Below are 15,678 nucleotides of genomic sequence, written 5' to 3'. Positions count from 1 at the left end.
CTTCCTGTGCGGGGAGGTGAGAAACAATATTCCCAAAATACACAGTGTCTTTCTGTTTAAAATACATACCTTTCTTGATGGTGTCATTTCCTTCCCCACATTCTGATTATGCATGGGGGAGCAGTTCAACAACACAGTAGTGCTCAATTGCCATACAAAATAATTACTCATGTGTTAGGTTTCAGAGTAGCAGCCGTGTTAGTCTGTATTTTTTAGTCTCTAAGGTGCCACAAGTACTCTTTTTCTTTTTACTCATGTGTTAGTTTCGCCCCCATTGATTCTCCTGGAAATGATAATCGCTCATGTCCCTTGAAGTCTTTGTTAGTATTTTCCAACCATTCGGAAGCCAAGTATCTGTGCCTACTGATATCTAGATCCTGAGTAGCCAAACAGGATTTCAAATGATAATTAACAATTAGCATTCACCCACTTCCTTGTGGGACAGCATTATTCCATCTTCAGGGACAAATTGAGTGTGTTTGGACACAGAAAGAATGGCATGTAAGAAATTGTGTTATTACAAATGCAAAATTCAAAATCACAAGGGCAACAGTAAAATATTAATCAGTTGCCATAATAATTATCTACCTAACAGAGAAGCTGTAAGACTTACTTAATAAATGTTAATAAAGTGCTTTGAAATCCTCAGATGAAAAATGTAGTGGAAATACAAATATTACTATTCCTATTCATCAGCAACTTTCCAAAGTCTGAAAGCACGTGAAAGTGCTAAGTTGCTATTTCATATTTAGACTAGATCAGCAGTAACTGAAAATAGGTAAGATCTGATGACTACTCAGGAGCTTATGTGATATTTGGTTGGGGTTCCTAGTCCAATGCCCAAGTAGACAACTGTCCCTATTAGGAAAACTGCTTCCATAACCGGACGTCTGCAGTGGTCTCTTTGGAGCAGGGACCATCTTTTTGTTCTGTGTTTGTACAGCAGCTAGCACAATAGGGTCTTGGTTCATGATTGGCCCTCTCAGGGCTGGTCTACACTACCATGGTAAATCAATCTAATTTACGCAACTTCAGTTATGTGAATAACATAACTGAAGTTGACATAGTTAGATCCACTTACTGCAGTGGCTACGCTCTCCCATCTACTTCCCTTATGCTTCTCAGGGAGGTGGAGCACACAAATCGATGGGAGAGTACTCTCCCATCCATTTAGCATGTCTTCACCAGACCTACTAAATTGACACTCTCTGCATTGATTGCAGCAGTGCCAATCTACCCGTAAGCGTAGACAAGCCCTTACGGTCTATGCTAGTACACATAACAAACAACAAAAATACCTTAACACAGGTCGAGGAGTCAGGAGACCAGGATGCTGTTTCCAACTCTGCCAATGGCTTGCTGTGTGATCTTGAATATGTTATTTAACCTCTCCATGCATCGGTTAAAATGGGGATAATCCTTACCCACTTTTGTGAAGTGCTTGGAGATCAGTGGATGAACATGCAATATATTACAGCAGAACCTCAATTTTACAAACACCGATATTATGAATGACCAGTTATACAAACCATTTTTCCTCATGGGGAGGGGTAGGAAGGGGGAGGAAATCACATAATGAAAGTGATGTTGATGAAGAAAAAGTCAACATCCCTTCATGTTCTGATACCTTCAGTGCATTGGAAATTGCTTTGTAGTGGTTTGAAGGACAAGAAGAAAGCAATGATGTCACCATACTGCAACTTATGCACAGTACTTACTGTAATTTTGAGATGTTCAGTTTTATGAACTGTTTGATTTTATGAATTCCTCAGTCTCCAATTAGTTCATAAAAAGGATTCTACTGTACTTTTAATTGACAGTCTTGTTGGTGCTCTCAGCAGAAGCCCAGGATTGATCATACCATGGAGACTGAACTATCCTCTCACTCTTATGCCTTGTTTACACTCTCAGCTGTCTTAAAATTTTCCATGATTGCACTACAAATGGTGCATCTCCATGGGCGGCAGTAATGCAGTCAGTCCATCGGTGTTTTAACTACTGTGCTTCAGACAGAATTAGACAACACAGTCTAAATGTCAGCAATGCTCCCACTGGCTCTAACGCAGTGGGGGGAATGTGAGTGTAGACATAGCCATAGAGACAACTCACTTCTCCAGGGGAAGGTTGTGGTACAGTGGGAAGGCAGTGTTTGGGAAGGCTGCCCTGCTTCCCTCCTTCTGTAATAGATCTGTGGATGAAAAGAACTTCAGCCTTCAGGGCTCTAAATGCATTTTATTAATTCTTTCTAATGAGGTACACAGATCCATGCAAAACAGAAATCTCTTTTTGAAACTGTATCATTGTGTTTCTAGCTCCATTCTAAGGTGCCCAGTGCTGCTATATTTTTATACTGGAGCTGGTTGGAGCAGCACACTTGAAATCTCTAATGCAATCTTACTATTTTTATTATTGTTTACAGCAGCATCTAGAAGCCCCAATTCAGTCTAGATTCTGCACATATACTGTTATAGAGACCACCTTAAGCACCTTGCCAAAAATCGAACCAGATGGCACTTGATTTGCAAGAAGGCCACGTTCCTTTGAGATTTGCCATTATGACAACGGATTGGGCCTTCAGAGATAAAAAATGGAATCCTTCAATGCCACTTTTCACAGAATAACCGTACTCTAGCTTCTCCGTATGAAAAGTGTTCAAAGCACTTCTGAACATGCCCACAGCCCCCTCCCACCAGATCCCTGTCTCTGAAGACCCCACTGCCCATACAGAGCCCCCCAGAATCGCTGTCCGGGAGTCCCCACTGCCCACACAGAGCCCCCCCAGAATCGCTGCCCGGGGGTCCCCACTGCCCACACAGAGCCCCTCCTCCAGGATCCCTCACTGCCCAAACAGAGGCCCCCAGGATCCGTGTCTGGGGATGCCCACGGCTCAGCCCCTTCCCGCCCCCTGAGGGAGCCAAGTCAACGCCCAAATCCCCATAGAGGCGAAACACCCGCGCCCCTACAACGGGCACAGGCCGCGGCCCAGGAGCCGTCCCGCCCCCTCCACGCGCATGCGCAGGGCCCGCGGGGCACGCTGGGAGTTATAGTTTTCGCCCGCCTCCATCTCCCGCTGCCGTCGCTGACTCTGCGCATGCGGATTGTCCGCCCGACTTTGCGAAGTCGCTGCCTGAGGTTGGGCTCGGACGGGCTGCCATCTTGGCGGAAGGCTTGGGGAGCTGGCACCGCCGCCCTGACCGGTAAGGAGCCACCGCGGCGGGAGGTGGCAGCGGAGAAGGGGCTGTATCCCTCCTGGTCTCCCCTCGAAGTGGCGCGTCGGCTCCGCCGTCGGAGAGGGGCTCGGGGGTGGGGCAGGCCTGGCCCGGGGGAGCCGCCGCCCCCTCTCCGGGAGTCAGAACATGTGCAGTCGGGGAGGGGGGAGGCATTTCGCTCCTTGCCGCGTGGGGTGGGGGCAGCCCCCAGACCGGCTTCCCGCAGGACGTCTGGCCATAACCCCTCCCCCCTCCTGACCAGCCCCCTCTGGCTGCCAGAGCCCTGATCGCTGGCCACAGCCCCTCTGGCTACCAGAGCCAGTGTTCTGACTACCGCCCTCTCCTTGTCCACCCACCAGCCCCCTCTGGCTGCCAGACCCTAGAGCCCTGATCGCTGGCCACAGGCCCGCCCCCAACCAGCCCCCTCTGGCTACCAGATCCAGTGCTTTGACTACAGCCCTCTCCCTGTCTTGCCACTCCTGTGACCAGTTCCCTCTGGTGCTAGACCGCAGTGCTCTGATCTCTGGCCACAGCCCCGTCCCCTCCCAGCCACTCCGGCTGCTAAACCCCAGTGCCCTGACCTCTGGCCACAGCCCCACCCACAACCAGCCCCCTCTGGCTACCAGATCCAGTGCTTTGACTACAGCCCTCTCCCTGTCTTGCCACTCCTGTGACCAGTTCCCTCTGGTGCTAGACCGCAGTGCTCTGATCTCTGGCCACAGCCCCGTCCCCTCCCAGCCACTCCGGCTGCTAAACCCCAGTGCCCTGACCTCTGGCCACAGCCCCACCCACAACCAGCCCCCTCTGGCTACCAGATCCAGTGCTTTCACTACAGCCCTCTCCCTGTCTTGCCACTCCTGTGACCAGTTCCCTCTGGTGCTAGACCGCAGTGCTCTGATCTCTGGCCACAGCCCCGTCCCCTCCCAGCCACTCCGGCTGCTAAACCCCAGTGCCCTGACCTCTGGCCACAGCCCCACCCACAACCAGCCCCCTCTGGCTACCAGATCCAGTGCTTTGACTACAGCCCTCTCCCTGTCTTGCCACTCCTGTGACCAGCTCCCTCTAGTGCTAGACCGCAGTGCTCTGATCTCTGGCCACAGCCCTGTCCCCAACCAGCCACTCCCAGCCACTCCGGCTGCTAAACCCCAGTGCCCTGACCTCTGGCCACAGCCCCACCCACAACCAGCCCCCTCTGGCTCTGACCACAGCCCTCTCCCTGTCCACCCACCAGCCCACTCTGGCTGCTAGACCCCAGTGCCCTGACCTGTGGCCACACAGCACAGCACAATCCTGTCCTGGGGGTGTTCATAGACTGCTGAGTGGTTCTGCATGATTTGCCAGCCCTGGCGGGTTTCCCTCCTCTTCTAGGTTCCTCTCTCCCACAGGATGCCCATTTTATTGAGACCCTCTGCCCCCCCAAATGACCCTCCAGGTGTTTGGCTTGTGTGAACTGATAATTTATTCCCTCCAATTCATTCCTCTCAATTCAGTAATCCTCTAGCTCAGCCCCTTCCCCAGACCTTTGACTACTGTGCCTCCACTCTATCCTGGTGAGTCTTGCTAGAGCCTCTTTTGCTGCAGCAGTCTAACCCGCTTTTACTTGCTTTGTCCTATTAAAAAAAAATGTAGTGACATAAAGTAATGGTCCAAAACGTTAAAGCATAAGTGAGTGTAACTGCAATGTGTGTGGTTATTACTATACAGTACTGTAGTAATCTTTAATAAGTAAAGTCATTCTAGAATGGCGGCATCGGTGCCCTCACTTTTAGTCTGGAAACATGGATGGGTCTTAGTTACTTAACCCTCCAGTATCTAAATGTGCACCACTGATCTTGTGTGACAACAAAACCCAAAATGTAGGTAGAGGAAGGTTGCAATGATGTGGGAGTCATTAGTTAACTGGATCTGAAATTTTCTGCCACCTCTCTTTCAGGATTTAGCTTGTTTTGATAGCTATAATTTAAAATAGGAAAGACAACACCAGATTGTGAGAGGCAGAAGTAGCATAGGTGTAGAATAAGGGGCCTACCTTGTAATTTGGTATAGTTAGAGACATCCGTTACTCTTTGAATTGGCAAAAGCCTCTTAGCAGAAACGAACTTTTATTGAATCCAAGAAATTAGAGATGGGAAAGGTCTTTTAGGTCATCTTTTCCATTCCTTTGGCTAATACTGGATTGTTCCTTAGAGTGTTTCCCATTATTTTGTCCAGTCTTTATTACTCCGTATCTTCCTCCGTTTCCCTTTTACTGGGGGTAATCTTACCTAATAAATGTAAAGGGCAGACTAGAAGTAATGGAGGAATAAGGGCAGATTGAACCACTGCTGGTTTGCACTACTTGAAAAACAGGCTTAGAAATTTAGGAATAAAGTCCCACCTTGGCTCCATCTTCCTGCTCAGATCTCATGAGGGTGAGACTAAAAAATTGCTTGAAAGCAGTCGATCAAGTTATGCTCTCTCTTCCAGCTGTGAAAGTTGAGAGCTGTTCTACTGACTTAATTGTGGTTACATTGGTTTGTGCTGCTGTAAAAGAGCCAAACACATTCTAGTTTGTGGTGTTAGTTGCAGTTTGACAGTTTTAACCGTCTCTGTGAATAAGTTCACTTCCAAGTTATCATCAGAATAATATCTGCTTTATGATTCAAAGTGAATATTTTCTTACATCTTTTAAACAAAGATATGGTATAGTAAGTATGAAAGAAGTTGAACTGATGGAGTGGAAAATAACTGAGGCTTCTGAATACTAAGTTTGAAAGCTCCTTACAGATTAAACAGTTATCACAGTGTTTAAAGGTGGAGGGAGAGTGGGGGGAGATTATTTATATGAATAAAACTGTTAAGCAATATAGTTTGTTTTCTTCTCTCCTGTTTATGTATTTATATTCTAATTGTTCATGGTGAAGCAGGGGAATTGAGATTTATTTCCTTATTTTAGAGATTAGACATCTTTCCCAACATTTTAAAAGAAGAGATGGGATAACAGGCATTACCGAAAGTAGTTTAAGAATTACATGCTTTAAAATATGTCAGGAGTCTGCTTTAGGTTTTAAATCTACCATTCCATTTTCTAGGAAAGTTTAAACTAAAATAATTCCAAAAATAAATGATCCATTTCTCATGAGGCCTACAAAATCCATTTGTTTTTTTCCATCTTCTGACTCATCCAATGGGTTAATCGACAAACGCTTCACAGAGATGTGTTGATATCAATTAGCAATGTTAGTGCCCAGACAAATATATTTTATATGAATGGATTATAATGCAGTGAATTTGTTAAATAACACTATTCATGTTAACTTAAACCATCTGTTAAAATGTATCACATGCTGGTGGTATACAAACAATAAATAATTCCACTTTCATTCAAAACAAATGAGGAAAACAATGTGTATAAAAGAATAAACTGAAAACGATAATAATCTAGCATATATATGTGCTATAAACTACACTATGGACATTGTGCTTCTAAGTTTGCCTCTCCAGTTCTGTGCTTTTTTCATGCTAGATTTGTCAGTCTGCTGGTATGATTTACTTTGTGATAGATTATTGTAGTTTGTGTGCCCTCACACTTCAAAAGGGAGTGACATTTAGCACAGCACATGTACGTGTAGCTGGGAGAAGAACATTTACAGCTGCTTACTGTAAACGAGCTTTGCCCACATACAGAAGGATTATGATGTGCATGCTTGCTCCAGAAGGCAAAATAGGATGTAATCACAGTTTGCCTATCTATCTTGAAAGTGTTTTTTCTGTTTTTCCAATGTCTGCCACAGAATCAAGCAAATGTGTTGGGGTTGTTTTTTTTTTTTTTTTTAAAGGTTCCAGACAGTCCATCTGTTTGGCATCGTTCATTTGGCTGTGTTTTGTTAGGCATCTGAACTAATTTGGTGCCCACTTTTGGGGAAAAAAAAGGGTAGTCTGCATCCCACTTTTCTTCCTTCTAGAGAAGAAAGTAAATAATAATCTTGCTTCTTTGTGTAGTGTTTAGAACTTGGGTTGCAGAGGAGAGTTCTTGCCATGTCAAAGGCCTCCAAAGGGATTTTTATTTCCTTTAAATCTGTATTGAACAATCTGTGATTTTTTTCAGAAAGACTCACTGTAAACTGGAAAAGAAACCTTTGAAAACCTGCAAATGAGGTTCCCATTCTTGGAAAATTTCTTATTACCAGCTCTATGCAAACTTTTAAAAACCTCTGACATTTTTCCATTAAACTCTTAAATTATAAATGGAATTTCTACACTAACAGTAGTTAGTTCACAGAACACACTAATAAAAATATTGAGGACATATATTTTCTCTGAGGAAACATGATATGGGGACATTGACATTGGTTATTCTAACTATTTAAACAAGCAGACGATGCTAATATGGAATTTTGGAATGTTCACAAGTAGGGTATTTTCTTCCGGTTCTTTTGTCTAGAAACACTACTGGCTTCTTCCTCACACTTATTTGAGCTGTTCCAAAATGTATAACTAGGATGTGTCTGTTGCCTTGTACATGAATAGTGTTGCTAATGTTTGCATTTAAATAGTTGGTCCTGAAACAAGCATCTTTAATACATGTGCTCCAGTCAAGTAGAGGTAGGGCTTGAAAAATTCACCCACCATTTACCATTGTGAAGTGGGGGAAAAGAGTAAATGTGCCTTTTCTTTTCCATTGGTTGAGCAGAACTAGGAAGTGGGGCATCAAATTTGAAGCCTGACCCATTAGCCAGAACATTATATGAAAGCAGACACATTTGAGCAGGATCCATTGACGCCATCCTGTTAAATTTTTTTTTACTGCTCTCCTCTTTGTCAGCGGTTAGAAGTTGAAGGGAAGTCTGAGCATCTCACCAAGAGGTTCCACTTGCGTCTCACTGTTTTTCATTTCTCATTTGTATTGGTTTCTGGCTAATGTATGTCTAGTAAATTTTTAAGCCCTGGACTAAGGAAAGATAGCCTGCCCTGTGTTTTCAAAAGGCCTTGAACGTGGAGGGCATAGGGAAAATGAGCATTCCCACTCAAATTCCTTAATCTGGTTATCATCTATTCTATGAATTTGATTAAATTGATAGCCATACAAAATGAACCTTTCTCATCAAGAATATTTAGAATTTGTGAATATCTCAGAGAATTAGCAATTTATTTTAAATAAACTGAAGTATTGAGACAGGCTGCTTGTGATTGCTCCTGGGTCAAAAGTCTGTCACAGGACTTGTATCCTGGCTATTATGGTTACTGAGTGACTTTGGGGCAAGTCACTTATAGCTTCTGCATGGTTGTATCTCAGAACTGAGAATGTGGCTTTGAGCTGCTAACGGAGCAACTAAGGTTTGAGCTTTGTTCCTTCAGCTTCTTTCACTTTATTAGATAGAAAGTGAGCTGCAGATTGGTAAATCAGCATAAACAGCACACATGAGATGTTGGTGAACTTCCTTTGAGAGAGTTCATTTCATTAAAACCCTTGGACGTATTTGTGTCTGTGTCCAGCCCTTGTGGCAGTTCTTGTTCTCAGTTTTTTCAAAGAAAAACTTCTTAAGTATGTTCTGGTAACCATTTCTCCTGGTTGGCAGTTGGGGTAACTGAGAATCCAAAAATTGGGCATGCTGGTTTGGTCATTTTTAAATATGTAAAGCTTTAAACCAGCTAGACCATGGTGCCTCAGACTCTGCTTCTCTGCCTTGGTAATATTACTGCAACAGTTGAGATCTGAGGAACATGAGCTAGCAATCCCCTGGTTTATTCACAAGGGGCCTTGACAGATTTTTCTTGGTGAGGAGTCCTCAACTGTGAAATCTGTTTCTCACCTTGGTTAGTCAGGGCCTTAATCTGTTGACCTCAGGTCCCACTGGAAGTTTCTCTCTTTCTCACAGGGTTTTTCTGTACAGTCTGTACTGCTATAACTATATTGGTTTGGAAACTGACATAGTTGAAGTGGTATAACCCCTCATGTGGACACAGTTATTCTGGTATAAAGGTGCTTATATTGATCTAGTTTAGTTATACCAATATAGCTTTGTCCACACTAGGGGCGTGTACTGCTTTAATGTTTTAGAAACCAGCATAGTTAAAGTGGTACAAAAACTATGTGTAAACAAGTCTTCAGGTTTATCTTTGGGCTGGATAGTATGAATAAGTGGCTGGCTTGGGTGTGTGAGCCTTGTGAGGGGAATCAGATCGGATTGGAAGAGATGTTTTTTTCCATAGGTCCAAATTGTTTGTTTTGTGTATGCATCCAGGGTACTGGATGACAAATTTTTAAACAACCAAAATAAAATAACATTATTTATTTGTATTCATTGGAATGTACATAGGGTATGCCTTGTATATATATCCTGTAACCATTATCTCTCTGATCACAGGGTCCACTTCCTCCTACTTAGTACTCAGGCATTGTTCATGTTGCTGAGCATTTTTCACACACTTTTCCGTGGTATATAGAACCCTTTCTGAACAGGTGCTTAGTAAACCCTGTGTGCTGAGCATTTTGGCCCTCTGCACTTTCCCTGAACCCTCTCTGTCTGTTTCCACACCTAAGAGTGTTGCAAATTTATTAGTTAATCTGTGCTTTGAAGACAGAAAATGCTAAATAGTATTAATATGTACAGTTGGCTGTTAGCTGACTTTTAAATGTAATAAAACTTTGACTTACTATTTTAAAGTTGTACTTATTGCATTTTATTTTTTAAAAGTTCCGTTGGTGTATCTTGCCTTTGAATTTAAAAAAAAAAAAGTGTAAAAGGGGTTAACCAGACCCTTTTTATATCCCCCAAAAGCATATTCCATAAATGTGTCACTCAAAACATGAGCTTTTTATCTAGATAATCTTCCCTCAATATGTTTTCAAGTCTACCTTCTGTTTAGGGAAGGAGGAAGCAAATATTCTTATCTGTAGATATGTGTACTCCAGATATTAAGAGCATAGTGTTTAGTGTAACCTGTATGTGGTTAGCTAATCCATACTATGTGCTAACCTCACTTTTTAAGCCAGTAAGATGGAGTGTTTATTTTTCTGTTTTTATATATCATACCACACAGCATCAAATTCATATATAAGTGAATTCCTTAGAGAGAAATCATTCTAAATAGTTAAGGAAGTGTAAGCATTTAAAACGGTTGCTTCATATGCTATTTAGAATGATTTCTCTCTAAGATATTTTTATTTGTACCTCTGTCTGTATTCTGAGATGCAGTAACACAAGGAACGCAATCTGAAAATACTCATCTTGTTAACTTCTTAATTTTAAAAATTGTCCCATTTATACTTGATGTTTATTATGAGTAAATGGAGTTTTTTGAACATTTGACCAAATGTAATGACCGCTATTTATGAAGTTTTTCTTTGTAAGTCTATGAAAGGCAGAGCAGAACAGCTTCACAAAATTAGTTTAAAAATAAGTTTTTTCTCTTTATATGTCAAGATTTATGTTTAGATTTACTAGCACTTGTTAGCTGGGAATCCATGTAGATCATTTAATCAAGTATAATGTTAAATTCTTATATAGGTATTTTTGTTTTAAGGTAGTTTCAAAAGAAGTCTTCAGTGCAAAAACACTACTTTTTTTTTTTTTTTTTTTTTTTTAGAAGCATCTTTTGATTTAGAGGATTTTTACAAATTCTCACAGAATGAAATGAGTATCTTATAAACTGGAAAACCCAGAGGAATGGACGAACTTACTCTTGTCTCATGAAAATAATAGAGTGGCGTCTCCAAATAAGTCTTTAAGAAGTAAAAAGTCTGATCTTTTTCTAATTTTGACTTTTCCCTATTTTATGAGTGTGGGGCTTAGATTTATTTGCTGTCAGTAAGTGTTCATATTAAAAATCTTGATTGTAAATTTTAGTGCTCTTGAAATGTTGGATTTGTAACAATGAAGACTGAAGGCGACTATTCATAGAGCAGGTCCAGCTTGGCAGGAGTGGCACAAGTTTTCACACAGTACACTGCCAGTATTCTTCAACTCTGGTCTGGAGGGAACACCCTTAGGGATTAGGGGTTATTGTCCCATGTTTGTTCAATCCTTTCTCCTCTTCTGAGACTACGAAAGGATGCCAGTTGCGGTGAAGGGATTTGTAAACACGTGTCCACTGGGAGCTTAACTGAAATTGTCAAATCATAGCTAAGGCTGTATTATTACGGTTGTCACAAATTGAACAGAAAGTATGCATCTTACTTTGATTTCTATCTACAAAATGTACCTGTCCATAACAGCAATATGTGCCTACATTTGCTGTGGAAAAATATGCAATTTAAAAAAAGAGATTCAACTTTCTGCCACATTTTCACTTACTGTACGCAAAGAGTACCTTTAGGTGCATATGTGATTAGATGACCAATTTCACTGAAGCAGGAGTGCAGGTGCCTGTAGCTGGAGACAGCTGACTTGCTCTTGGACTCTTTGGCTCTGTCTTCATTAGGAAAAAAGATGTGTTAGCTAACTCAAGGTAGAAGTTCTTATGCAGACAAGGCAGTTCATAGTTTTTCCCCGAGTTAGCAGATTGATTTAGACTTTAACTGGCCCTGCAAACTTGTGTGAAAACTGCAAGCTATTTTCACTAGGATTTTACCTTGTATTCAGAACACACTTTTTCCCCCTAGTGAAGATGTGTGTCTTAGGCTATATCTACACTAGCACTTTTGTCAGTAAAACTTTTGTTGGTCAGGGGGTGTGAAAAAACACACCCCTGACCGACATAAGCTTCACCAACAAGTGCTGGTGTGGACAGTGCTATGTTCGTGGGAAACGTTCACCTGTCGTCATAGCTACCGCTGCGTGGTGGTGGTGGTGGTTTAATTAAGCTGATAGAAAAGCTCTCCCCCATTGGAATAGAGTGGCTACATGGGAGACCTTACAGTGGTACAGCAGCAGCCCTACAGCTGTGCCACTGTAAGATCTGTAGTGTAGACATAGCCTTAGGCTGCTCTTGCAGACCAGATCATTCAGAGCAGTAGGGAGAGAAGGCAAAAGAAAATAAAGGAGTTTGGGAGATAGAAGGCCAACAAAACTGGGCTGTGTTTTGGGAGGAGGGCCAGTCTGCGTTCCTCTTGTGTACATCTCCCTTCCCCATGTATTACTCTTAGTAGTTTAGTCTTTAGTGCAGGTTCCTTATTTCAGCTGTCTGAATGGGGCTAAAGCACTCACTAATAGGAAAAAGGGGAGAAAACATCAAATTGAGGAAGATGATCTGGCCCTCCAATTCACTAGTGAAAACAGTGCCATTAAGACACAAAACTCCCAATATGCTAAAAAGTGAATAGAAATTCTCTGGGTTTTTGTCTACTAATTTACAATGCATGGTTTAGTCAATATGGACCATTTATCATCTTTCTCCTCTACTCAAAAATGGATGAAGTTTTCATAATCTAAATATGTAGAAAAACTTATCCTGGTAGACAGACAGTTGGTGCATTCTTTTAATTAATTGCCAAATAGAATTGTTAGCAAGAAGTTAATATTCATTTTTTCTGAACCTGTTATGGATCTTTATTTCTGCAGTAATTAAAATTTGAACAGTTAATATCCCATTTTCTAATTTCCTGCTAGTACAAAAAATGGAGTACATACAAATTAAAACATACTTGGAATTAAACAAATCTGTTAATTAATGAAAAACTTCAAATGTTTCCTACCTTCATGAAATAAGTGAGACTGGTTTCTTTGGCAATAAGTGCCATTTTTATGGATCAGAATGGCAAACTTCCAGAGCAACATTATATTTAACATTTTAAAGTAGCGGTTCTCAACCCTAGGATGCTTGTGGCCCAATCAGCACACAGCTAAGGTGGCCACAAACTGTCTGCCTATCATTGTATAGGCAAAAAATATTTATAAATATATCCCCAAGTTGGTGGGTTTTGCATTGGTGGAGAGAGATGCGCCAATTTAACGGAATTTCTTTACTTTTTTGACATTTCACATCCTATCCTTAACATAATTTATTCTGTACTTTCTCTTGTATAACTCTAATCCTCCTGCCCTGCAATCAGATAGAGCAAATTCCTGGTTATTTACAAGTTAAATTAAAAACAGCAGCAAGTAAATAAAGTTTACAGCTAACATTTTCAAAAGTCCCCAAGTGATTTAGCAGACTCACGGTTTGTCTACGCAGGAAAGTTTTACAAATTATAGTGATATGGTTATGGCCATATAACCTCCTGGGTAGCCAAGTATTATGGTATGAACACCATTTTTCAGTTTAGTGTATGTAAAAAGACACTCATACTGGAATAAGACTGTCAACAAAGGGAGTTATACCGGTATAACTGGTAAAACTTTCCCATGTAGACAAGGCTCAAGTCAGGTGCTTTTGTAAACTTTACCCTAGGACTTGTTTTGAAATGGTCAAGGATCTGTGAGTGCCTAATATACCATAGAAAGAACTTTGCAAAGTTATCAAAACAAATCATCACTACATTTTGGAAAGTTCCTCCAATAGGACCCAGTCCTGCAGATAGCTTTGTCCTGTGTTGGTACTTGCTCTGTAGACCAATAGTGCAAATCCTGTGGCAATTAGTGGACTTAAGCAAAAATCAGCTGATGATTTAATCTTTTAAAGCTAATTTAATATATTTAATTTGTCTCATTTTAGCCAAGTGATGCAATTATTTTATTAAATAAAAAAATAGATGGAATAGCAAAAATGCAAAGGGAAGATTGGTCATTCTTCAAAGCAATTAAAGATACTGTACTTAGTGATGAGTGACTGAAAATCATGGCTGACTGGTGGGCAGGGTGTAGCTATGGCCTTGTGTGGGTGAGGCTGGGTTTCTTTTGAGAACTCTGTGTAGAGCTGGGTGAACAGAGGTGTGTATGAACAATTACTGATGATGAAAGGGTAGAGCAGAGGCAAGTATAAAGGCATGTGTCTAACCAAACTTTGAGCAGTAAATAGGAAGAGAAGATAATAGTGCTTTGGAGGGATAACAGAATCAAACACGCATACCGTACTACACTTACCATAATTTATGAAGGAATATGTTTCTTGTTTTAAGGCTTTTTGCTTGAAAGCTGTGTCTGAAGGGTGTGTGAAAGCAGAGGTGGTTGACCTGTGTATTTTTCTGCGTGTGTGTGTGTGTGTATTTTTTATTTATATATATATAACATTCTCTAAATTGGTAAGTATTTTTGCAGTAAATTAAACAGTCACACAAAATACAAACCCAGCAGCTTTTTCTCACCCAAATACACAAATTAACAAGTCAGATTTATTCAAACTCAAGCAGTACCCCCCATCTCATGTGCAAGTGCCAGCCTTTATTATGCTCCTCCCTCACCAAAAGCCTGGGTAAACAAAGAGGCCTTACAGTGTCATGCAAGTTAATGAACTCAAGCTGTTTGAAGTAGAAAACTCAATGCAACCTTAATTATGGAGCCATTCGTGCACCTCCATAATAACTGATTGGTTGAGCTGAAGCATGCATCAAGACCTGTGAATGAGTGCACTCTGCGTATGTTTTCAGTGTAGAGTTAACATGGGTGATCAGCACCTGGGTCTGAGCATCCAGGTTAACCTAGCCTGGGTGTGAGTAGCTATACTGTAAAAGCCACGTTTGAATTACTGCGTCCTCACTGGTGCTGCATTCACCTGTGTGGGCTGCTAGGACTTTTGGGGGCATATCTCTTGCTTCTTCATGCTGCAGTAAATTGAGCTATTCTGCTTATTTCTCAGTGACTTGTAGGAGAGCTTGTCTGTCCTTATGAGCACATGGGAGAAATTTTGTGAAGCCATTGGATGATGGTTATCGGCACTCAAATGGTCTAGCCTGTGCCCTCACTGCAAAGTGGGCAGGGATTACAAGCCTGAACCCCAGAATGGGCCAACTAGCTCAGATTGAAAGCACCACTAAACTGTCATTGGAGGCTTTTGGGGGTAGGAGAGAGCTGGATTAGGGGCAACACGCAAGTAAGAGATTGGGTTGACTATACAGTGGAGACCTACCCTGTGTGTGAGAAACAATTGGAGCAGTTCCAAGAGGTAGAAGCACCTAGACACTGACAAGTAATAAAAGGTTTCAGAGTAACAGCCGTGTTAGTCTGTATTCGCAAAAAGAAAAGGAGTACTTGTGGCACCTTAGAGACTAACCAATTTATTTGAGCATAAGTTTTCGTGAGCTACAGCTCACTTCATCGGATGCATACTTCACAGTATGCATCCGATGAAGTGAGCTGTAGCTCACGAAAGCTTATGCTCAAATAAATTGGTTAGTCTCTAAGGTGCCACAAGTACTCCTTTTCTTTTTAAGTAATAAAAGGTGAAGACATCTTTTTGAGTAAAAAAACATCAACCATGACACCAAAGGACTCTTCAGAGAACAGATTGTGCAGCTTGTCTGTAATCTTAAGGAGTATTATATAAAAGTTGTATATGGTTCCTTTTTAAGTACAGGCGTGCTACATGTGCATGGTGACTTCTTCTTTTTTTTTTTTTTTTTAGAGGGACTTGCAGCTGTTGAAGTCACTGGGCTTGTCCAGTGGGGACAGTA

General features: G+C 41.6%; 1 protein-coding gene across 3 annotated transcripts in view; it reads left to right on the top strand.

Moving 5' to 3' along the window:
* Window positions 1-3,076: 3,076 nt before the first annotated feature.
* Window positions 3,077-15,678, top strand: part of ITCH (itchy E3 ubiquitin protein ligase) — a 121,080-nt gene continuing 108,478 nt past the window's right edge. The window contains exon 1 of one of the 3 annotated variants that reach the window (XM_043526581.1): window positions 3,077-3,197. In XM_043526581.1, the coding sequence (XP_043382516.1) occupies window positions 3,092-3,197 (106 nt within the window). In that variant the 5' untranslated portion in view covers window positions 3,077-3,091. The remainder of the gene's footprint in view (window positions 3,198-15,678) is intronic. The other 2 variants (XM_027819545.3, XM_027819546.3) reach the window with 2 other exon arrangements.

This window comes from Chelonia mydas, chromosome 13 (genome assembly GCF_015237465.2).
Source record: "Chelonia mydas isolate rCheMyd1 chromosome 13, rCheMyd1.pri.v2, whole genome shotgun sequence".
Classification (NCBI taxonomy): domain Eukaryota; kingdom Metazoa; phylum Chordata; order Testudines; family Cheloniidae; genus Chelonia; species Chelonia mydas.
Note: the sequence above shows the minus strand (reverse complement) of the source record. Positions and strands in the feature narration are given on the sequence as shown.